Source organism: Salvelinus fontinalis, chromosome 15 (genome assembly GCF_029448725.1).
Source record: "Salvelinus fontinalis isolate EN_2023a chromosome 15, ASM2944872v1, whole genome shotgun sequence".
Classification (NCBI taxonomy): Eukaryota; Metazoa; Chordata; class Actinopteri; order Salmoniformes; family Salmonidae; genus Salvelinus; species Salvelinus fontinalis.
Window position 1 is genome coordinate 38,128,242 of NC_074679.1, and position 24,762 is coordinate 38,153,003.

General features: G+C 45.4%; 1 protein-coding gene across 1 annotated transcript in view; it reads left to right on the forward strand.

The window, feature by feature from the left end:
* The window catches only part of slc25a21 (solute carrier family 25 member 21), a 65,215-nt gene that overhangs the window by 19,813 nt on the left and 20,640 nt on the right, over window positions 1-24,762 (forward strand). Inside the window, exons 2-3 of the mRNA XM_055863673.1 lie at window positions 7,913-7,996; window positions 22,479-22,545. Of these exons, the coding sequence (XP_055719648.1) occupies window positions 7,913-7,996; window positions 22,479-22,545 (151 nt within the window). The remainder of the gene's footprint in view (window positions 1-7,912; window positions 7,997-22,478; window positions 22,546-24,762) is intronic.

Here is a 24,762-nt window from a genome sequence, read left to right on the forward strand (position 1 = left end):
TCACCTATCCTCCCCTCCTCTCCTCTCTCCTCACCTATCCTCCCCTCACCTCACCTATCCTCCCCTCACCTCCTCTCTCCTCACCTATCCTCCCCTCTCCTCTCTCCTCACCTGTCCTCTCCTCCTCACCTATCCTCCCTTCTCTCCTCTTGCCTCACCTCCTCTCCTCTCTCCTCACCTCCTCTCCTCTCTCCTCACCTCTTCTCTCCTTACCTCTCCTCCCCTCCTCTCCTCACCTATCCTCCTCTCCTCTCCTCTCTCCTCCCCTCCCCTCCTCACCTCCTCTCCTCACCTCCTCACCTCCTCTCCTCACCTCCTCTCTTCCTCTACTCACCTCCTCTCCTCCTCTCCTCTCTCCTCACCTCCTCTCCTTCTCTCCTCTCTCCTCACCTATCCTCCCCTCCTCTCCTCTCTCCTCTCTCCTCACCTATCCTCCCCTCTACTCCCCTCTACTCTCTCCTCACCTATCCTCCCCTCCTCTCCTCTCTCCTCAACTATCCTTCCTCCTCTCCTCACCTATCCTCCCCTCCCTTCCTCTCTCCTCACCTCCTCTCCTCCTCTCCTCACCTATCCTCCCCTCCCCTCCTCTCCTCTCTCCTCACCTATCCTCCTCTCCTCTCTCCTCACCTATCCTCCTCTCCTCTCTCCTCACCTATCCTCCTCTCCTCTCTCCTCACCTATCTTTCCCTTCTCTCCTCTCTCCTCACCTATCTTTCCCTTCTCTCCTCTCTCCTCACCTATCTTTCCCTTCTCTCCTCTCTCCTCACCTATCCTCCCCTCCTCTCCTCTCTCCTCACCTTTCCTCCCCTCCTCTCCTCTCTCCTCACCTATCCTCCCCTCCTCTCTACTCCTCACCTATCCTCGCCTCCTCTCCTCTCTCCTCACCTATCCTCCCCTCCTCTCCTCTCTCCTCACCTATCCTCCCCTCCTCTCCTCTCTCCTCACCTGTCCTGTCCTCCTCACCTATCCTCCTCTCCTCTTGCCTCTCCTCCTTTCCTCTCTCCTCACCTATCCTCCCCTCCTCTCCTCTCTCCTCACCTCTTCTCTCCTTACCTCTCCTTCCCTCCTCTCCTCACCTATCCTCCCCTCCCCTCCTCTCCTCTCTCCTCCCCTCCTCTCCTCACCTCCTCTCCTCTTCTCCTCACCTCCTCTCTTCCTCTACTCACCTCCTCTCCTCTCACCTCACCTCCTCTCCTTCTTTCCTCTCTCCTCACCTATCCTCCCCTCCTCTCCTCTCTCCTCACCTATCCTCCCCTCTACTCCCCTCTACTCTCTCCTCACCTATCCTCCCCTCACCTCCACTCTCCTCAACTATCCTTCCTCTCTCCTCACCTCCTCCCCTCCTCTCCTCTCTCCTCACCTATCCTCCTCACCTATCCTCCTCTCCTCTCTCCTCACCTATCCTCCTCTCCTCTCTCCTCACCTCCTCTCCTTCTCTCTACCCGACTCCTCATCTAAACTCCTCTCTCCTCATCTATCCTCTCATCTAATCTCCTCTCTCCTCACCTATCCTCCTCTCCTCTCTCCTCACCTATCCTCTCCTTCTCTCTACCCGACTCCTCATCTAAACTCCTCTCTCCTCACCTATCCTCTCATCTAATCTCCTCTCTCCTCCCCTCCTCTCATCTCTCCTCACCTCTTCTCTCCTTACCTCTCCTCCCCTCCCCTCCTCTCCTCTCTCCTCCCCTCCTCTCCTCTCTCCTCCCCTCCTCTCCTCTCTCCACCTCTCCTCTCCTTCTCTCCTCACCTCCTCTCCTCCTCACCTCCTCACCTCCTCTCCTCCTCTCCTCCTCTCCTCCTCTCCTCCTCTTCTCACCTCCTCTCTTCCTCTACTCACTCTTCTCTCCTCCACTTCTCTCCTTCTTTTCTCTCTCCTCACCTATCCTCCCCTCCTCTCCTCTCTCTTCTCTCCTCACCTCTACTCTCTCCTCACCTATCCTCCCCTCACCTCCACTCTCCTCAACTATCCTTCCTCCTCTCCTCACCTATCCTCCCCTCCTTTCCTCTCTCCTCACCTCCTCTCCTCCTCTCCTCTCTCCTCACCTATCCTCCCCTCCTTTCCTCTCTCCTCACCTCCTCCACTCCTCTCCTCTCCTCTCTCCTCACCTATCCTCCCCTCACCTCCTCTCTACTCACCTATCCTCCCCTCCTCTCCTCTCTCCTCACCTATCCTCCCCTCCCCTCCTGTCCTCTCTCCTCACCTATCCTCCCCTCCTCTCCTCCCCTCCTCTCCTCTCACCTATCCTCCCCTCCTCTCCTCACCTATCCTCCTCTCCTCTCTCCTCACCTATCCTCCCCTCCTCTCCTCTCTCCTCACCTATCTTTCCCTCCTCTCCTCCCTCCTCTCCTCTCTCCTCACCTATCCTCCCCTCCTCACCTATCCTCCCGTCACCTCATCACATTTCCTCCCCTCACCTCCTCTCCTCTCTCCTCACGTATCCCCCCCTCACCTCCTCTCCTCTCTCCTCACCTATCTTCCCCTCCTCTCCTCTCTCCTCACCTATCCTCTCCTCTCTCCTCACCTATCCTCCTCTCCTCTCTCCTCACCTATCCTCCTCTCCTCTCTCCTCACCTATCCTCTCCTTCTCTCTACCCGAATCCTCATCTAAACTCCTCTCTCCTCACCTATCCTCTCATCTAATCTCCTCTCTCCTCACCTATCCTCCTCTCCTCTCCTCTCTCCTCACCTATCCTCCCCTCCTCTCCTATCTCCTCACCTATCCTCCCCTCCTCACCTATCCTCCCGTCACCTCATCACATTTCCTCCCCTCACCTCCTCTCCTCTCTCCTCACCTATCCCCCCCCCTCACCTCCTCTCCTCTCTCCTCACCTATCTTCCCCTCCTCTCCTCTCTCCTCACCTATCCTCTCCTCTCTCCTCACCTATCCTCTCCTCTCTCCTCACCTATCCTCCTCTCCTCTCTCCTCACCTATCCTCCTCTCCTCTCTCCTCACCTATCCTCTCCTTCTCTCTACCCGACTCCTCATCTAAACTCCTCTCTCCTCACCTATCCTCTCATCTAATCTCCTCTCTCCTCACCTATCCTCCTCTCCTCTCCTCTCTCCTCACCTATCCTCCCATTCCCTCTACCCGACTCCTCATCTACTCTTCTCCCCTCTCTTGTTCCCTACCCCCCCTTCCCTCTCCTCTTCTCTCATCCCCTACTCCCCCCTCCACTCTCCTCTCCTCTCCTCCCCACCCCTTTCTCCTCTCCTCTCGCATAGGGAATACCCAACACAATTTAACAAGGCCAAATTTAAAAGACTCCTTTTAAAAGAGCGGCCTGCCCTTTTAAAATCAGGCCCATCAAACCTCTTGCCTTTTGATCAACCCAATAACCCCTGCCCCTTCCCATCGGCAGTTATTTTAAATCATTATGTGTGTGTGTGCTTGCGTGTGTGTGCTTGCTTGCGTGCGTGTGTGTGTTTGCTTGCGTGTGTGTGTGCTTGCGCGTGTGTGTGTGTGTGCTTGCGCGCGCATGTGTGTGTGTGTGTGTGTGTGTGTGTGTGTGCTTGGATTTCTGATGCGATGTATGCCAATGAGAGGCTTTGTAGCCACCGGTCGGCCATATTGGCACTCCTCAGAAGAAGCAATCCGCCACAGGAATGAATGGAATTCTACCGTATTTCAATAAAATATTTCAAGGACAAAATGACACGTGTCTAAGTAGTTTTGTTGTTGTAGTGGGGACAGTAACATTAGAACTTATACAATAAGAATTTTTTGGGTTATTTTTTGTTTTGTTTGTTTAGCATAATACAATTTAAAAGTATGCAGGTGTCTGCAATAGAATAAATGTGGCAAAAACAAATGTAGACATTAATAAATGCATTTTTATAGCTTCTAAAATCTTTTTTAGAATGGTGGGGGGAGTGTCAAGATGGAAGTGCAGTGACTTCAAAACAGCGGCACCTGTCAGTCATCTAGTGTATATATAAATTAATTGGTTGGTCCCCAAGCCCCGGTTTCCCATTACCTCTGGGGTATGTTAGGGGACACGGCCCCTGGTCCAAGTTGCCCTGTTTGGCCCTGAAACACTGCTGCTTCTGCCTATATAGGCCCCGATGGGCTTTGGTCAAAACTAGTGCACTGTAAAGGGACTAGGGTGACAAATGAGACGCAGCCTAGGATCTGTGTCTTTTATAGGGAGGTTGGGGTCAGGTGGTTGGGGTGGAGAGGTGACGGGGTGGAGGATTATTTAACCCTGAATGCTATTCTCCAGTCTATAGGCTCACAGAAGCACCAATCTGCCCTAGCCTTCACCCCCTTACCCCCTCAACCTGGCCAGTCTCATGGTGAAGCTCCCAGAGCTTGTAAAACTGGGCCAGAAAGAGTGGAGAGGGTAGTAGGGGAGAGGAGGGGAGTAGAGAGGGGAAGTGACTGTTGATGAACTCCCACATCTCATCACCTCTGAGTACATCTCGTCCGGTTCTGGCCCGGGAAGAGAGGGAGGGAGAGAGGGACGCTGGGAGTGTGATGTTTTAAAGAAGCCCCTGGGCTTTCCTCTGGTTCCTGTTCTGTCTGTCTGTCTGTCTGCTGAGTTTACGACGCCAAGACGGCTGCTCCTGGCTCCAAGGATCCAAGGCCGAGAGGATCCGCCAGAGCAGAGTCACTCACTAACGCCAGCTTATCTCTCTCTTTACCAGTCGACCAAGCCACTCAGCGCTCAGCGTTTCGTCTGGCTCACATTAACACTGGAAGCTCCTTGTCTACTTCAGAAAGCTGCTTATCTACTCTGCAGAACCCGTGCCTTGTCAAACTCGATATTCTCCTGCAGGGCAAATGACGATCGTCATGATCAGTGTTAGTCATTTCAGCACTTCTTCACATTGATTGTGAAAGGCAAGGCAACGCTAGTAGTCACACCCTCCCACATGAAGACCACTGAGGCCTGAGGTTGCCTATTTCTCCGGGCCCACAGGCCTCCTCTCCTCTGGTTCCTATTTCTGTGGTCCTCGCCATTATCTCTCCTCCTCTCTACTCGAGGCTTCTTTCTCCTCCAGGGCCATGGCCTCCTCTCTCTGGTCGCCCTCCCCATTATCTCTCCTACTTCCTCTCCTATTGAGGCTCGTAGCTTCCTCCCCATTATCTCTCCCTCCTTGAGCCTAGCTCTTTGGTCCTGGTTTTATGGCAGGGTAGAGAAGGGCCATGAGGAAATGAGCTGACCCCAGGGTCAGGTGTGGAGTCAGGGGGCTGAGACCGGACCATGGCCCTACCACCTCTACCCTGCTTTCTCCATCTCTGTCTCCGATCCACCTCTGTGTCTCTCTCTCAGTCCACCTCTCCCCCAACCCCCCCGACCCGAACCCCCCGACCCGAACTGGCCCTGAGAGAGAGATAGGAGAGAGCGAGGCGAGAGGGATCGGGGGTTACTAAGGGACAGGACCCCTTTAAGCCTTGACCCTGGACTCATATGCCTTTAATTAAGCTCGATTTGAATTTGTTTACAAGCCCCACTGGTATTAAATCTTCTGGGTATGCCCCCACCCTACGGCACCCCAATTCCCCCGTACACCCCTCCAACACCGCCCTCCTTTCTTTCATAGTCCCCCTTTTCTTCCACTCCTTTTCTTCTTATCTTTAATATGGTGTTGGACGTCTCTTTATTACTGTGTTTTAACCTAGGCTCAGCCACGGGTTACAAGCTATTGGGGAATCCACCAAATATGATTTTGGGGACACTCCCTGTAAGAGTGTGGCGCTATGAGGTCTGCTCACAGCACTAAACCTCACCCGTCCTCCCTCTTCTCCAACCTCCTCTTCCTCCCCTGCCCCGTCCCTCCCCTGTCATCGCCCCTACTCCTCTCCCTCTCCTCCCCCCTCCTCCTCCCCCCTTCTCTCCTCTGCCCCTATTCACTCTTTTCCCCCTCCTCACCCATCCTCCCCTGTTAGGACCTGTGGCCCTTTATGGCTCCATCAGGCACCCGCCTGGACGACTTACTGCTGACATCATGACCTACCACTGAGAGCCGTACGAGGAGAGGATCTTTCTCTCCTTCCTCCCAGACTCCTCTCCACTATATCTCCGTCACTGAGCTCTTTTCTGTCTCTCGTTGTCTTTCTCTCCTTCCTCCCAGACTCCTCTCCACTATGTCTCCGTCACTGAGCCCTCTTCTGTCTCTCGCTGTCTTTCTCTCCTTCCTCCCAGACTCCTCTCCACTATGTCTCCGTCACTGAGCCCTCTTCTGTCTCTCGTTGTCTTTCTCTCCTTCCTCCCAGACTCCTCTCCACTATGTCTCCGTCACTGAGCCCTCTTCTGTCTCTCGTTGTCTTTCTCTCCTTCCTCCCAGACTCCTCTCCACTATGTCTCCGTCACTGAGCCCTCTTCTGTCTCTCGTTGTCTTTCTCTCCTTCCTCCCAGACTCCTCTCCACTATGTCTCCGTCACTGAGCCCTCTTCTGTCTCTCGTTGTCTTTCTCTCCTTCCTCCCAGACTCCTCTCCACTATGTCTCCGTCACTGAGCCCTCTTCTGTCTCTCGTTGTCTTTCTCTCCTTCCTCCCAGACTCCTCTCCACTATGTCTCCATCACTGAGCCCCCTTCTGTCTCTCGTTGTCTTTCTCTCCTTCCTCCCAGACTCCTCTCCACTATGTCTCCGTCACTGAGCCCTCTTCTGTCTCTCGTTGTCTTTCTCTCCTTCCTCCCAGACTCCTCTCCACTATGTCTCCGTCACTGAGCCCTCTTCTGTCTCTCGTTGTCTTTCTCTCCTTCCTCCCAGACTCCTCTCCACTATGTCTCCGTCACTGAGCCCTCTTCTGTCTCTCGTTGTCTTTCTCTCCTTCCTCCCAGACTCCTCTCCACTATGTCTCCGTCACTGAGCCCTCTGTCTCTCGTTGTCTTTCTCTCCTTCCTCCCAGACTCCTCTCCAATATGTCTTCGTCACTGAGCCCTCTTCTGTCTCTCGTTGTCTTTCTCTCCTTCCTCCCAGACTCCTCTCCACTATGTCTCCGTCACTGAGCCCTCTTCTGTCTCTCGTTGTCTTTCTCTCCTTCCTCCCAGACTCCTCTCCACTATGTCTCTGTCACTGAGCCCTCTTCTGTCTCTTGTTGTCTTTCTCTCCTTCTGTCTTCCAGTTGTTTGTCATGACAATTGTAATGTTCAGGGGGTGCGTTTGTGACGTCAATGTGCTGATTTGTGATTCTGTTCGCTGTGCCATCCTTTCATTGGTCGAGGAGTCATGTCCAGAGAGCCAAAGGGCCTTCAGCAGTGAAAAGAAAATCATTTCAAGGCATCCCAACCTCCTCTTCCCCAAATATATAACGTATAACCCTTCCTAACCATCCTCTCAACAATACCCCAGCCTTGATGGCCCCCAACCTACCCCTGTTTATTGCCTCGCCACTGCTCTGCAGCCCTCACCAAAACCCCAGCCCTACCGCCCACCTCTCAGTATCCCCGCACTTCCAGCGGTTGTATCATGTAAAAGATTTACACGGAGCTCAGACGTCTTTATTAGGGGGTTTAGCAGCATGTTTAGCACAACACAAAATCCCATCGACTGCTTCTATCATATTAAAACGTTTACACGTAACCCAGGAGCTGTTACAATGCGTCTTACTAGCGTGTTAGCAGAACTCAGCGCTAGCTACGTAAAGGTTGGTCCCGGTCCTGAGGAGTTGAGGGGCTAATTGGATATAGGCTGGGTTAAGTAAATGTTTGACTTCTCCTCTGGGCTGCAGGGACCTGTGGTTAGGAGTGGAGGGGGGAGAGTAAATGGATAAGTGTGGACATTTACATGATAATTCGGACGATGATGTCCCCTTTGAAATCAATCTATGACGCGCACGTAATCGATATTCCAAGATGAGAGTTTCTCGAAGAACAGCCCCTCTCACGTATCCAACTAAGCTGTTCCCGATATTGGCTGTACTCGGTGCGTATTGCATTTGTTCTGATGCGATGTCGTTCCGTCAGGTTTCAGATCCAGAGAGGCACCAGTGATCCACACAACTACAAGAGCCTCGTCGACTGCTTCAGAACCATCTTCCGCAACGAAGGGTAAGTGTACTGGCAGCCAGTAGACATGCTGGCCTTGTTTTAACAGTAATCGCACGCGGTACAGCACCTGTACCTCGACACAGTCGAGGCATTCAATGAATACCCTCATGTTTCCCTCTAAAAACAGGTGTGTGTTCCCATGTTATTTAGTGTGTAGACAAATAACATAGCACGATGCACCTGGTGGGAGTTTAACTGAAACGATGGTGACCTCTACTATAAATGATCGTTATTTGTTTTTTTGTCTGTTTTGTTTTTGTCTGTATTTCCCTGTTCATTAGCAGGTTAGCATTTTTCGCCATGAATGTTGTTCTGGAGGCAGCTCTGCAGAGTGGTCACTAGCTGGCACAGCCACAAAGTCATTCCATCTGGTTTTAAAACTAACCTTAACCACACTGCTAACCGTAATGCCTAACCCTAACCTTGAATACATTTTAGTTTTCATGATTTTTTTCAATATAGCCAATGTTGACTTTGCAGCTGGCCATCAGTGCATTCGAAAAGTATTCAGACCCCTTGACATTTTCCACATTTTGTTATGTTACAGCCTCATTCTAAAATTGATTGGATTGTTTTTTTCACTCATTAATCTACACACAATACCCCATAATGACAAAGCAAAAACTGTTTTTTAGAAATGTTTGCAAATTATTATTTTTTAAATACTACTTAAATGTCACATTATGTAAGTATTCAGACCCTTTACTCAGTACTTTGTTGAAGCACCGTTGGCAGCGATTACAGCCTCGAGTCTTCTTGGGTATGACACTACAAGCTTGGCACATCTGTATTTGGGGAGTTTCTTCCATTCTTCTCTGCAAATCTTCTCAAGCTCTGTCCAGTTGGATGGGGAGTGTCGCTGCACAGCTATTTTCAGGTCTCTCCAGAGATGGTCGATCGGGTTCAAGTCCGGGCTCTGGCTTGGCCACTCAAGGACATTCAGAGACTTGTCCCGAAGCCACTCCTGCGTTGTCTTGGCTGTGTGCTCAGGGTCGTTGTCCTGTTGGAAGGTGAACCTTTGCCCCAGTCTGAGGTCCTGAGCGCTCTGGAGCAAGTTTTCATCATGGATCTCTCATCAGAGCAGAGAATCTTGTTTCTCATGGTCTGAGAGTCCTTTAGGTGCCTTTTGGCAAATTCCAAGCGGGCTGTAATGTGCCTTTTACTGAGGAGTGGCTTCCTTATGGACGCTCTACAATAAAGCCCTGATTGGTGGAGTGCTGCAGAGATGGTTGCACCTGAGCTCAATTTCAAGTCTCATAGCAAAGGGTCTGAATACTTATGTGAATAAGGTATTTCTGTTATTATTTGTAATACATTTGCAAAAATGTCTAAACCTGTTTTCACTTGGTCGTTATGGGGTATTGTGTGTAGATTGCTGACGAAAACAAGTGATTGAATCAATTTTAGAATAAGGCTGTAACGTAACAAAATGTGGAAAAAGTCAAGGGGTCTGAACCCTTTCCGAAGGCACTGTATCTAAGGGGAAATCCCTCAGTTCTGCCTCCGGGACAAGACTCGTGGCAATAAATGCCAACCTGCTGTTCATTCGGGAAGTTATCCAACATTTAGCTCAATTTCTAACGGAGAGATAAGTCCATGCTCGGTATCGAGTGCCATTTTGCTACATTTTCAGTAAGAGGAACTCACTCTGAGTAAATCTAGCTGAAGAGAAATGGTACAACACATGGGGCCTTCCTTCTTCCTCTCACTCGCCATCCCTCTGGTAAAAGTGTCTCTCTCGCTCTTTCTCTCTTTCTCTGGTGAAAGTGTTTTTCTCCCTCCCCTCTGTTCCTGTGACAGGGCAGTGAGACAGAGACAGTGTACAGAGCCAGGTGAAAGTGTGTGCCACTCAGCCTGTTTATGGACAGACGACAGCTTTATAGTGGATATAAAATTGATGTGTGAGCGTGTGTGTGCTGAGCGGCTGCCTGGTGACAGTTGGGGAACTTCTTTCCTGGCTAACAGCCCACAAACCCTGCTACTGTTGGTTTGTGTGTGTGTGTGTGTGTGTGTGTGTGTGTCAAATCAAATAAATTCTAATCAAATTGTATTTGTCACATGCGCCGAATACAACAGGTGTAGACCTGACAATGAAATGTTTACTTACGAGCCCTTAACCAACAATGCAATTTTAAGAAAAAATAAGAGTTAAGAAAATATTAGCTAAATATACTCAAGTGTAAAAAGTAACACAATAAAATAACATTAACGAGGCTATATACAGGGGGTACCGAGTCAATGTGCGGGGTTACAGGTTAGTTGAGGTAATTGAGGTGATATGTACACAGACGTACGTGAGAAGTGACTGTGCATAGATAATAAACAGCAAGTAGCGGCAGTCAATACAAAATAGTCCGGGTTTAGTCCCAGGCTCTTTAGCTTAGTGATGAGCTTTGAGGCCACTCTGGTGTGTGCGCTCGCGCTCGTGTGCCTGCATGTGTGTGGGTGAATGTGTCTGAGTATGTGTCTGTAATTGCTATTTATTTATACCTCTCACTTTATCTACTTGTAAATAACCATTTGATGACATAGCACAGTACATAGTACATACCGTTACTGCTAGTTTTACTCCTACTTTTAAATATGTGTTTACCACTTATTGTGTTACTGTTGTTACTTGTGTGCTCTGTGTTTTGATATTTCACTGTTGAGAGGTCGCTTGCAGGTAGGCATGTCATTATATTGCACCATTTCCACCCCCACTGTATCCTGTGTCGAGGTTTTATGAACTTGGGTTAGATGTCATTTTGATTTGATTTGATTTGATTTTACAGTAAGGATGCTTGGCATCTCAGGAGACGCGGGTGTAAAAAGGGAATGCACCAGGGCTATGTCTCCGGATATACTCAGCCAGGAGGGCTGTACTGCTCAGAAATGGCACCCCAGCAAGCAGGGCACATCTGCTGGGCAACAGGGGATACAGTTCAGCCTTTACAGGGAAAAGGCCTTCAAATTGGTGGTTGAAAATATTACTGGTATGCTGGGTATTTGGTGGCATTGATGCAGAGAGAATCTGCCTCTCAGCCAGCTAGGGGTGACGCTAAAAAACATACAATTAAGATGACTTTCTGCCAGCATCCAGTCCACACCCTTACCCCGTCAGTCAGCCTGCTGTCCTCCGCTCCTGTACATGCTACTCCACCACGTGGGCCTCTGTCCTCACCACCTGTGGTCTGATGTCCCTCAGTCACCCTGCTGTCCTCTGCTCCTTACAGGCTTGGTATTCTGGGTCTATTCTGATGGAACCAGAGATCAGTCTATCTGCATTTTCAGCTAATTACAGTTGAAGTCTGAAGTTTACATACACCTTAGCCAAATACATTTAAACTCAGTTTTTCCACAATTCCTGACATTTAATCCTTGTAAGAATTCCCTGTCTTAGGTCAGTTAGGATCACCACTTTATTTTAAGAATGTCATTTTAACATGGAAATAGCTGTTCTGTCATTCCGCCTAAAGTAGCAGCAAATGTGTGCTGTTCAATGTAGAACTACATTCCATGAGACTTTTAAAAAAAACATGCAGGTCTTGACATTAACCTGTTTCTCCACTTGTCCTTCAGACAAGGAGGTGACTGAAAATGTTGTGTTGTTTGATGCAAGAGACCACTTTACAAAATAAAATGCATTATTATTCCAATACCATTATTACAGAGAATCAGACAAATGATGCTACTCTCTGCCTATTGGCTACTTAGCTTATTCAAGCCTGTCTTAAAATACAACACTGCCCCTTTAAGACAAAAAAAAGCTCTCTAAAGCTCTCTAAGCTCTCTAAAATATGTCTAGAAATGTATAAGTTTTGTGCTCTTGTAGGAAGCAGTCACTCCCCTATTGCTGACTACAAATTGGCTAACAACTCACTAACTAGCAAAGGATATGAACAAAAATGTGCAAACGTGGCTACATATAGCTCTCACTTTGATCTCAAAACAAACGCATCTACTCACAACCACTCATGCTGTTAACACAGTCCAGTTCAAAGTAAACGGCACAGATCCAAATGGCAATGGTCTATTTGCATATAGGCCTACTGCATCTCTGATTGTTGCACCGGTCTGTACATTTTCTGAGTCAAGATCACTTTGAGTCAAAATGCTAAATTTACCGATCACATTTTTTTTTTCACTCGACTTAAAAAATGTAAAGTCTATGCAACATTAACCTATTAAAAACAGTTCTGTATCTATGAGATTTATGCAGTGAGCCCAAATTTTACTGAGCTGCGCCTGAACGTTAGTCTCAGGGACGGAGAGAGCAGCAGACTGAGGGTCCACCTCTCAACATCCCTCCGCTGAGGGGCCGCCTGTCAAAATCCCTCCACTCTCCCTTTCCTCCACTAATACTGGCCAAAAAGGGACACTGTCTTCCAGCTGATGCACCGCATTATTTCTGTCTTATGCACAAATTCACGTTGTTACTCCTATGAACAGAGAAAGTGTAAAGACCCAAGCCTCTAATGATAACAACGCAAGCCTATAGATACACGTTCCTACTCATTCATTACTGCTGCAAAAGTGTTGAATAAAAAGTGTTGACAGTGCTGAGTAAGAACTTAAACATGAACTCACTCATGAAACCAGCATCTCTTTGCTGTATTCTTTGACAGTCTCTCCCTAGTCATGGTTGTAAACGTTTAGAAATCTCACAGTATCAACTTGGCTGCAGCTTCCTTTTATGCCTGTTTACTGCAGACACGGTAATCTTAGCCATCCGATTGGCCAGCGGTAGGCCTCTAGTGCACTTGATTTCCTCTTCGGGTCCACCGGGAAGGCAGAGTTTGTACCTTCAGACACATGAAATGGTTCCAAATGGCAACAGTTTGCCGACCCGGCGCGCAGGGTTTCTGAATCAGCTCCCGTCAACAGCCCGAGATGAATAAAAAAACAGGAACACATGGCTTTATGGGTTGGGTTTATTACAGAAATGTTTGACGATCAACTAGGAATGCCTTGGATGTCGACCAGTCGCTTGCGATCGACCAGTTGGTGACCACTGCTCTAGAAATTCAATCTCGTGCTTCTCTCTGTGGGCTGATATTTCTTCTGCATGTCAGTCCCAGGGAGCTGCATGGGGGGAGCTGCACGGTAGTATCGGCTACCGCACGTGTGCAGTTTAGAGGGAACATTGGCCAGGACCATTCACAGCTGATCTCGCTCACTTAAGTTCAACGCTGATTTGGGTATTATTTTATCAATTTTATCAAGAGAAGCCAAATGCTCGCTGGCTTTCCTTGCATTCAATGCTACGGGCAGCAACAATGTCATACTCTTTTTAACCAGACAGCATAAATGGGCTACACATACAGAGACAGGGGGGCGCTGTTTCGTTCGCTTGGATGCTTTCTCCGGTGAGATACATTCAGCCTCTTGTGAATTGAAAGACATTTATGAAACACTGCGAGACAAAATATATTCATTATTTTGTATGTTTTTTTTTTCTTGGTCATTATTTGGGGAAGCCTGGCTTCCCTTGGCAACCATGAATACATGCCACTGGATGTATGCTATTAGTCAAGAGTATTCTTCCCTTCCTCTTAATTCACTCTGAGCACAAAAACCCTTAGCTGAATGCTCTAAATACATTTTGATGAAATTTATGTCAGTATTTGAATGCTCCCTTGTATAAACTATTTTGTTTTCATGTGTCCTGTGTGTATATTTCAAATTCGTGTTGGGTTCACTGATTTCAAACAGTTGGAGTATATTTCTGGTTCTTCCTCCAATTCTCTGTCTTCTTAGCTAACGTTACTGTTTCAATTTAAACCTGATCTTATATCAATAGATTAAGCCCTTCCTCTTAATTGGGACAAACAAAAATGTAACTCCTGTGGTGTATTGGTTCACACATTTACCCTTCTAAGTTTAAATCCTGACATGGGTGAGGGGTTAGACAAAAAGAGACAGGTTTTTATATTAAAAGTGATGGGTGATGATGACAGATTTACAGGGTGAGAGGAGTGAGGGTAGTCGGAAGAAGCCTGATGGTTTTCTGCGATCAGATTTTGACGGTAAAAAAATTCGAAGCTAAATACAGCAGCCCGTGTCATGATTGGATGTCGGCGTCGGCGAGTCTGACATTTTTGGTCGAAAATGACCCCCCGAATTCTCTACAATTATGAATTATCGGTTGCGCAACCTTGACCGATGAGCTATAGCTTTAGCCTAGTGGTTAGCGCTTTGGGCCAGTAACCCGAAAGGTCGCTAGGTCGAATCACCGAGCCGGCAAGGTGAAAAATCTGCCCACGTGCCCTTGAGCATGGCACTTACCCATAATTGCTCTAGGGTCGCCATTGATAATAACAGACCCTGGCCGTGAACACACTCTCCACACTCTACCTCAGGGAGATATGCAACAACAAAAACATTTCCAATTCGTACGTGTATTAATACACTTGTGCATGTGTGAAATAGGACAAATATAAGCACCAACCAGATTATTATCTCTTTTTTGGGGGGCCTCCTTTTTCTCTTTTCTTTGACAGCAGCTTTTCTCTCTTCTCTATGGGAAATTAGTCTGTGGGGTCTTCAATAAAACTCTGTAATTGTTAGAGTATTTCTAAACGGTATATTACAGTATTTCATGTGCTTATCTTCAGCAGCCGCATATTATCCCCACGGAAAGCAGCTCTTCTCCCTCTGCTCTATAGACCAATTATCAGTGTTAGTATATGTTAGCTGAGTCTGTAATCACTCTCCAGTAGCTAGTACCAAGATCACCTCCAGGCCTAACCACTTAGTTATAATTTATACAAATACTACCAGGGCTCCACTGTTGTGGAATTATTATTAAAAATAAACGTCTCTTGTCGGTTCAGGCCAGGACTGAGCTAACACCGAGTTAACACTCTGTCTCTCTGTCTGTCAGTCGCAGGCCGTGGAGGAGTAACTTGAAACCCTCAGCACCAGCTTGGCAATTAAGCTAAAAGGGAAAGCAAAGAAATGAAAATCTTCCCATCTGTAACTCAGTTCCTAAAACACTTCCTTGGTTTTGATAATGGAGGAATAACGGATGTTGTGCAGAGAAAATTGAAGTCGCCCATTACAGGTATTACTTTTAGCATAGAAATACTGTATCTACATTGACTAAATGATTACTGTGTTAAATATGTAAAAATGATGAAGTGATAGTCCGTTTTCCGTAAAAATGTTTATCTGTTCCCTGTGAGTGTGTGTGTATCTGTATATGCAAGTGGTTGTGACTTGTACGGCTGTGTGAAATGCCTCAGCGGCACTCATCTTGCTGCGTTGTGTGGCGCCACGTCGTTCGGCTGAGTGCGGGAGCAGGGAGCATGCTTCATTCATCTGCTAAGTGGTTGTGTCTGGAGCCGAACAACAACAAAAAACCCAGACAGTATATTTTCAGCCTTCACATTATAACAGCCTCTCTCTCTCTCTCTCTCTCGGACAGTATATTCTCAGCCTTCCGATTCAAACAGCCTTTCAACCAGCCAGCCAGTATATTCTCAGCCCGCCCCTCTCTCCGTTAGCCACTATATTATCAGCCCTCAGCTAGATTCATGGCTGTGTCACCCTGCATGAGGGGCTTTTTAAAGTCCTGTGGGTTAACCACCTCCAGAAGCTCTGATATCCTTCTCCTACTCACTCCCCTCAGGTTGCCCGGCAGTACCAAACCACCTTCCTGCTTCTCTGTTCTACTTCCTCCTCTTCTTCATTTACTTTAGTTGGGCTTGATTGAGCTCGCCTGGCGCAATCAACCCCCCAAAATATTCCCACATTTATTTAATTTTTTATTTAACCTTTATTTAACCAGGTAGGCAAGTTGAGAACAAGTTCTCATTTACAATTGCGACCTGGCCAAGGTAAAGCAAAGCAGTTCGACACAATACGACAACACAGAGTTACACATGGAGTAAAACAATACAGTAGAAAAATAAGTCTATATACAATGTGAGCAAATGAGGTGAGATATGGGAGGTAAATGCAAAAAAAAAAAGCCATGGTGGCGAAATAAATACAATATAGCAAGTAAAAACACTGGAATGGTAGATTTGCAGTGGAAGAATGTGCAAAGTAGAAATGGAAATAATGGGGTGCAAAGGAGCAAAATAAATAAATCCAGTAAGGGAAGAGGTAGTTGTTTGGGCTAAATCATGTAAACCGCACGCATCTGGGGCACTCCAGGCAGTCTCAAACCAAACACTCAAAAGTATTTGTAAGATCTCAAATAGTATTTGAACCCAGGGTTATGCAATTCAGTGGTTTCATATGAACAGTTGGTGGGTTTATTGGTTGTGTCCGATTTTAGTTGTTGATGACCTCTAGAAGAACCGTGTTTTTGTGATGTAACCTGACCAGTGTGCCTCGAGTCCTATTTGTGCTCCCTTGGGTTTCTCTTCCAGGCAATGTCAAGGTTAAAACGGTCACTGGGGAAACAGCAATATTTTGCAGATGAAGCATGCAGGTTGTTTACTGGTTGTTGAAGCGGGAGAGAATGTCTTGCTTTTGTGACCCTTCCTATTTCTCATGGTACAGCAGGTGTGAGACCGAACCAGGGCAACATTAGCCTATTCAACACATTATTCAAGGGCTTCTCAACCACAAATACTGGTCGTTGTCGACAAGATTTATCGCATTGCCACAATTTATTAGCACTCTTGTCATCTTACAAGCTCCATTACCTGATTTGACTTGTTTCTCGCTTTGCGTTGTGATTTTGAACATTTAAAAACAGACGGAGGCTATGAGTTTAGGAAGGTTAAGTTTTATGAAAATCTAAGACAAACCACTGACTATGTACGCTCTCTGTCACACACACACGCGCACACACTGGCCAGCTGGGCCCACAGTAGCCGCCGTAGCCGTGGGAGAGAATTTGTTTAGGGAAGCCAAAAAGGGACTTAGTGTGTATTTTACATTTAAAATCAAATCAGGATTCAAATGAACCTCGGTCACGTGAGCTCTGAGTTTGTCTGTAACAAATGTCAGTCCTCCTTTCTCACCTGGTGGCTATGTCGACTGACCACACCCGGGAAATCTGTGGTGGACATTTGCATGGACGAACAAGACACAGACCAGGATCTTCCGTCCTTCTGTCTATGTGAAACAATTGGTAACATTTTACTACGGATGACAAGTGTAACCCTTTATTATGGGCTTGCAAGGCTTTGTGAGACTTGTCATGAGCGTGTCTTCCTCCCTTGTAAATGTCGTATTATCATCTCATAACGATCCCGACTGAATAACCGCCATTTTGAGCAGTTACAAAAGTTATTACGCTTTATACCTGTCGGTTTCAAGCGTTGCCAAACAACCCTACTAAACAGCCATCCATTTTGAGCCCAATTATAAGAGGGAGAGGATATGGCCTACAGAATGTCTTAGAGTGTATCGATACAGAAGACATGTATGTGTGTGGACAGGGAGGACAGGACGGTGTAGCCGGCGTGACTGGTGGTATAGGAACCTCTGCTTCTCTATTGTGGAAACACGCCTGGGGAAGACAACACACAGAGATGTTATCGGCTGTTTGGCTACAGGTGTCAATATTATGGTTTCAGAAACTAGAGATTTAGTGATAGTACCCCTAGAGCAGAACAGGGCCGTCTACTTTGTCTGCCACACTGAGCCACAGCTCATTCTGAAAACACTCTATTCCATCAACACCTGAGGTTTTTATTAAAGACTATCCAGCCTAGTAGTCAGTCAGTATCATAGAGGTCATAGCATCGGGGTTGTTACAGGTGGCAGTAACTGTACTTCCTCTAGTTGTTTATGCAGGTTTCACACCAACTACTGTCTCGTGCATAATGATCATACATGCCTTACAGCTATTGAAAGACTATGGCCGTCATTTAGCAATGCAAATGTGCACATGGTTTATCAATTTCAAGTAATCAGGCGGGCAAATGTGGCTGACCGTCACAAAAGGATTCCAGAACTTGATATCTTCTGTGGAGCTTTCATTTCCATTCCGAGAAACAAATTTCACTGCAAACCTCAGATAGGATTAATGTTACAATAGTGAGCCTTGAGTAGAGTGTCTGTTTGAATGAATAGGGTTATCATCCCAGCAATTAAATAGGTAAGATTGGCTTCCAGTGCAGCATTGTGACAAAGACTGGTGTCAGGTTCACGTTTATATAACTCGATCGCACAGTTTATTTGCTTATCAGACAACTGACTGAGGTCATTTTTAGCGTACCTAAACCAGCACTTCGTGTTAGGAAGCAACTCTACATATTGTTATCCCTAAAGAGGACACTAATACTATATTTCAGTTAAAAAGCCAATCGGCTGTTGAAACTATAACAAACCGGTGAAAAGCTGAGGGATGGGCATGGAGAAATGTAACCACTCTCAAATTCATAAACTGAGCGATGGATGCAAGGACTGAACATTCATGATATCAAAATTATCTTTTTAGCTGTGTTTTGAGGCTAAACAGTGTTTGTTTACATTTACAATGTTTACAGACATTGGAGTAAAACGAGCTTCTATTTTGGGTTCTGATGTGACAGTTGAACTAAGCTCATGAGGCATTTATAAGGTATATTCTTCAAGAATCAATGTAGATATATCATTCATTTATAAGTCAAAAAATGGATGTAACAACTCCAGATGTCCCTTTTATAAGGTTGATTTGAGAAAATACTGCACTTTTTTTGGTTTGTTTTATTGAACAATAACACAATACAATAAAAGTAAATATACAGACAAGAGTACATGAACTTCAAAAGAAAATGTACATTTGTCAACAAGTATTGTATTTTGGTACCTATACTACTTTTTTTTGTTTTCACATTTACTGATGATTTCCACACAAAAAAAAATCAGTTGTAAATTAAATAGGGGTTTGTTCTCCACCCACTTCATCTTATGAATAAAGAAACTTCCAATAAAAATAAGCTAATTAACTATGAAAATGTAATTGGGGTCCATATCTGTTGGTTCAAAATATCAGAATATTCCAAATAAACATGAAGGGATTAAGGGATTTCCCTTAAATTGGAACTGACTGCGTTTTAGCAACATGATATCTTAATAAAATCTGGTTCGTATTCACCCCCAGGCAGAATATGACACCTACTTTTACATTTTCTGAGAACACTTAGATATGGTTGATTTCACGTTTGCATAAATTCATAGAATGTTGGGAATGACGTATAGTAGCCAGTAGCTAGTGTAACGGTTTTCCTCCTCCTCTTCGTCCGAAGAGGAGGAGTAGGGATTTGACCAAAACGCAGCGTTGTGATACGACATGAATATTTATTTAAACAAGACGAAAACTAAACAAACTTGAGAATTTACAAAATAACAAAACCGATGTAGACAGACCTGAACATGGAACTTACATAACACGAAGAACGCATGAACTGGTACAGACGACACAAACGAACGAACCAACAAATGAAACAGTCCCGTGTGGTGCACAGACACAGACACGGAAGACAATCACCCACAAACAAACAGTGTGAACAGCCAACCTTTATATGGTTCTCAATCAGAGGAAACGTCAAACACCTGTCCCTGATTGAGAACCATATAAGGCTAATTACAAGTGACCTAAACATAGAAACACAAAACATAGAATGCCCACCCCAACTCACGCCCTGACCAACTAAACACATACAAAATAACAGAAAACAGGTCAGGAACGTGACAGCTAGCTAGCTAACATTAGGTTATGTGTTTTTAGCTTGCCAAATAACTAACTACAAAAATGGATACGCTAGCCCAGGGGTGTCAAACTCAGTCAGCGCATGCGCATTATTGAAAGAACAATGAATTCGCCGTCAGACATGCTTTTATAAAAGAAAACTGCAACTGCGACCCAAACTGGGCATTGTTTTATTTGAAAAAATGTGGCCCTTTATAATGTTCAATTATGTACATGTATATAGTATTTGAACATTACAACAAAATAAGAGATCAATCAGATTTGTCAAGCCTTTGCTTCTATGCTTGCAGATGTGCATAATATGCTGCGACCCTAATCAAGAAAGTATTTAACAACTCCAAATAACAAGTTTTAAGGTTGAAACTTATAACATGCTTTTAATTTTTTTGCACTGCATGGATCACTGGTGCGGTTAAATGCACCATTGCTGTGTGATGCTCTCAAAATGTCTTGTAGTTGAGTAGCCAGCCAAGGCTACTGCTCAAATACTGCTTTTTTAGGCCTACACGTTTCTCCTTTGCATGGTGTTTTGTTGCAGGTTTAGTTTTTTGGGTTATTCATTATCAAGCTTTAAAAACCGAAGCCGGACTGCAAACATTTTAGTAGCCTAGCTAGGACTGTTGCATGTGTCTGTACACTTTCCCTCCACTGCGCGGTAAACCGGACACGCAAAAGCAGCGCAGTTTGAAGTTGAATTCCCCAATGCAAGCGCATCAGGCTGTAATTTCAGAAATTAGATGACTCAACTGTTTGTACTCGCTTGTGTGTCCTATTCGGCCCACGGGCTTATTCGCTACGTTATGACTGACTTGTGATCATTTGATTGTATTTTGTTTAATTGTATTTACATACCCAGCCTTATTTACAGTCATCTGTTTTTGTTCTAAATATTGAGTCAAACTGAAACAGTGCAGTCCCGAATGGGTGGAGTCAGCAAACAATGTACCAGGCCAGTTGTGATTTACAACCTGATAGCAATATTTTTGGGACTACCAAGAAATGTATCGGTGAATTATATTAATCATGCATTGAAACGTATCCATCTATTCTGCCAACAATGCCTTACCATATGTCATGGAAATTTGAGTCAAATAGAACCTATTTTTAGTCTGTTTCATATCTGCAAAGTAGTTAAAACGCTGTTAGTTCCACTTTAAAATAAAGTATTCTAAATCGATTGTTCCCCTTGCCCTGCAAGGGCCTCGGCTTTTGTGGCGCGATGGGGTAATGATGCTTCGAGGGTGGCTGTTGTCGATGTGTGCAGAGGGTCCCTGGTTCGAGCCCAGGTAGGGGCGAGGAGAGGGACGGAAGCAATACTGTTACACATACAACACCCTTTTGTGCTTTCTTTGCAGAAATAGATAACATACGAGTCATTCCATGTCATTCTAGAAGGCCACTTCACACAGATTGTTCTGACATTGTTTATGTAGGTAGAAACAGCTAAGAGCATGCCTAGCATGCCTGAAACATTATTTTGTTGAAAGTTAATATGATCTCTGAGATATTAAGCTAATTTGATTGCACCCAAATTAGCCATTTTTATTGAAAGTATTTTTTTATCGGATTCCTCATGTCTTACTCATTATTAGGAAGAATGATGGTCCAAATCGGATATTAAATATTGAAGATTTTATGAATCCTATAAATTGAAATAGACCATTTGGGTGCAATCAATTAGCTTAATTTGTCAGAGATCAAATTATATTTCAACAAAACAATGTTTCAGGAATGCTACTCTTATCTGTTTCTAACGTGGGAAACGACTTCAGAACATTCTGAGATGGTGGGTGTCCATACACTTTCTTGTGCTTTTTAGGTGGAGAAGGTTTCCCATATACAGTACATAGGCATGATTGACAGCAGGGTAACATAAGCACAGTTTGGACCACTATCAACCAGTATATTCCACGTAAAGAGCAAAAATAGCCATAGGCAGGCCAAGGTGGTGACGAGATCTACATCTTGTACACTAATAGTTGTACTAGTTCCCATCCTGACAGACACCTCGTTAAGTTCGCTGATGACACTGCCTTCCTTGATCAGCCTGTTGCATGTTGACGAGGACAAACATGGCCCGGTCCTAAATGACTTTGTAGAGCCGGTGTGACGATTCACACCTGGTCCTCAATACCAACAAGACCAACGAGATGTGCGTCAACTTTAGGAAGCGTACAACACCTACCTCTGCAACATCTGTCAGAGGTCAGAATATAGAAATTGTAGTGGAATACAAATACCTGGGTGTCCTCTTGGACAATAAGCTTCAGTGGAGTAAATGTACAGACCTGATCTACAAAAAGAGTCAACAGAGATTGTACTTTCTCAAAAAGCTGGGATCTTTTAATGTTAATATACTGTACTATACTAACTGTGTTTTACAAATCTTTCACTGAGAGTATTTCAACTTTTTGTATTGTTTGTTGGTTTGGCAATGCCACTGTCAGCCAGAGAAATATGCTGAGAAATATTATCACCACAGCAAGCAAGGTACTTGGAGTCAAACAGACAAGCCTGGATGAGATCTTTAAGGTCAGGGCCCTCCGCAATGCTCACAAAATCATTTTAGACCCAAGTCACCCCCTGTAGCCGGACTTTGAACCAATCCCCTCTGGACGCAGGTATAGGGCACCCCTCAGCAGGAAAAACACAACTTCACAATCATTTGTGCCAGGTGTGATATCCCTACCAAACAGCTCAGGCTAATGTTCCTATCGACTCAGTAAGGCCAGCAGGCTAGTCTCTTTTTATAGGTATGTAACTGTTATGAAAGTTGTATTGTCAATTTGTACTAGTTGTCATGTTGTGTCATGTCTAATGCTCAGTATATTTTTATCTCGACAGTATATATGGCTTCTATAAGGGGATCCTCCCTCCAATCCTGGCTGAGACCCCAAAGAGAGCAGTTAAGGTAAGGCACAGGAAGTGTGACGCTGTTCGCCACATGCATGGTCAACGCGTCAGGTGGCGTCACCCCTACGCAATGCTCGTCACTCAGTGCAGGTGGAATCGCCGCGCTCTCTGACGTAAGACAACGCAACACATGCCCACTAGAGCTGTGGGGTGAATCACCTGTGTGACAACCCAGTAGGTTGTGTTCGTTAGGGCCCATCATAGCAAAACATTTCGCAATGGACCACCAAAATGAGGGCTTGTTATTGGACAAGTTCAAATAGTAGCTCCCTGTTTCACTCCATTTCCGAGTGTTTTCTCCCATTTCATGCTGAACACACCCCGGCTGGAGTTCCACACTTCAACTGTGTGGAAAATCTTCCCCAAGCGTGCTCGCTACTGCTGACAACCAGGGAACACAACACACACAACCTCCTCTGGGTCACTAGTTCTGGTATCTGCTGCTGCGTTTGCCTCTGGGAATAGTAAAGTGTTGTGATGGTGAGACACATGCACACAAACACACACAGCAGCGCCTCTCTCTGTTAGTGCCAGGGTACAGAACGTGCCATGGTTGTGTTCATCAGGCACCAAATGGAAGAAAACGGATGAAACCGGGAGGGACTACACCTGAATTTGTCCAATAAGAAATAAAAAAGGTTGTTTTCCGAGGCAAAGCATTTCCCCTACCTCCCCCTCCTTTTGTAATGAGGTGTGTGCGTGCATGCGTGCGTGCGTGCATGAATAATCTCATCGAGGAGACGGACGAATCACTTGCCGAGCTAGAGCTGGCTGTGCGATTGTAGGGGGAAATTCAAGTGAATTATAGGGAAGATTCACCCATTTTTTTTTATGTTATATTGTTTTTGTACATCTCATATGTACAAAACGCATCATACCGGCTGTATATCTGCCTGCTTGAACAGCGAATAGCTCAGATACACATAAAACAAAACAAATGACCCCGGGATAGATAGAACATCAAAAACAATATAACATTCCAACATGGGTCAATCGTTCCTTTAAACAGCAGATGTAATGACCTCTGCATGGCTTTTTGCCCTGAGCTCAGATAAACACATCTACTGATTTGTCGCCAGGCTGATACTCCTATTTCATTGCACATGAAATACAGGAAGGAGATAGGAAGTTGTGCTTTTTGTGCCTCTAATTGAGGCCTTGAGCATCACAACCCACAAATCACTGTCCTTAGGGACGGTATTAATATAGAGCAACCCCCATGGACTGCCTGTTATTGGTTCAAAGCTTGTTCAAAAGTATACAGTGCCTTCAGAAAAGTATTCACACCCCTTGACTTTTCCCACATTTTGTTGTGTTACAGGCTGAATTTAAAATGGATTAAATATAGATTTTTTTTTTGTGTCACTGGCCTACACAAAATACCCCATCCTGTCAAAGTGGAATTGTGTTTTTCAAAAAATGTTTTACAAATTTAATAGAAAATGAAAAGCTGAAATATCTTGATGTCAATAAGTATCCTAACAAATTTGCTATGGCAAGCCTAAATGCGTTCAGGAGTAAAGATTTGCTGAACAAGTCCCATAACAAGTTGCATGGACTCTGTGTGCAGTAATAGTGTTTAACGTGATGCTTGAATGACTACCTCATCTCTGTACCCCACACATACAATTATCTGTAAGGCTCCTCGGTCGAGCAGTGAATTTCAAACACAGATTCAACCACAAAGACCAGGGAGGTTTTCCAATGCCTCGTAAAGAAGGGATGGGTAAAGATAAATGAATAGTGAATATCCCTTTGAGCATGGTGAAGTTATTAATTACACTTTGGATGGTGTATCAATACACCCAGTCACTACAAAGATACAGGCGTCCTTCTTAACTCAGTTACCGGAGAGGAAGGAAACCCCTCAATTGTGACTTTAAAACAGCTACAGAGTTTAATGGCTGTTATAGGAGAACTGAGTCAACAACATTGTAGTTACTACACAATACTAACCTAATTCACAGAGTGAAAAGAGGGAAGCCTGTACAGAATACAAATATTCCAAAACATGCATCCTGTTTGTAACAAGGCACTAAAGTAATACATTACAAAATGTGGCAAAGCAATTCACTTTTTGTCCTGAATACAAAGTTTTATGTTTGGGGCAAATCCAATACGACACATTACTGAGTACCACTCTCCATATTTTCAAGCATAGTGGTGGTTGCATCATGTATGGGTATGCTTGTAATTATTAAGGTTTGGGAGTTTT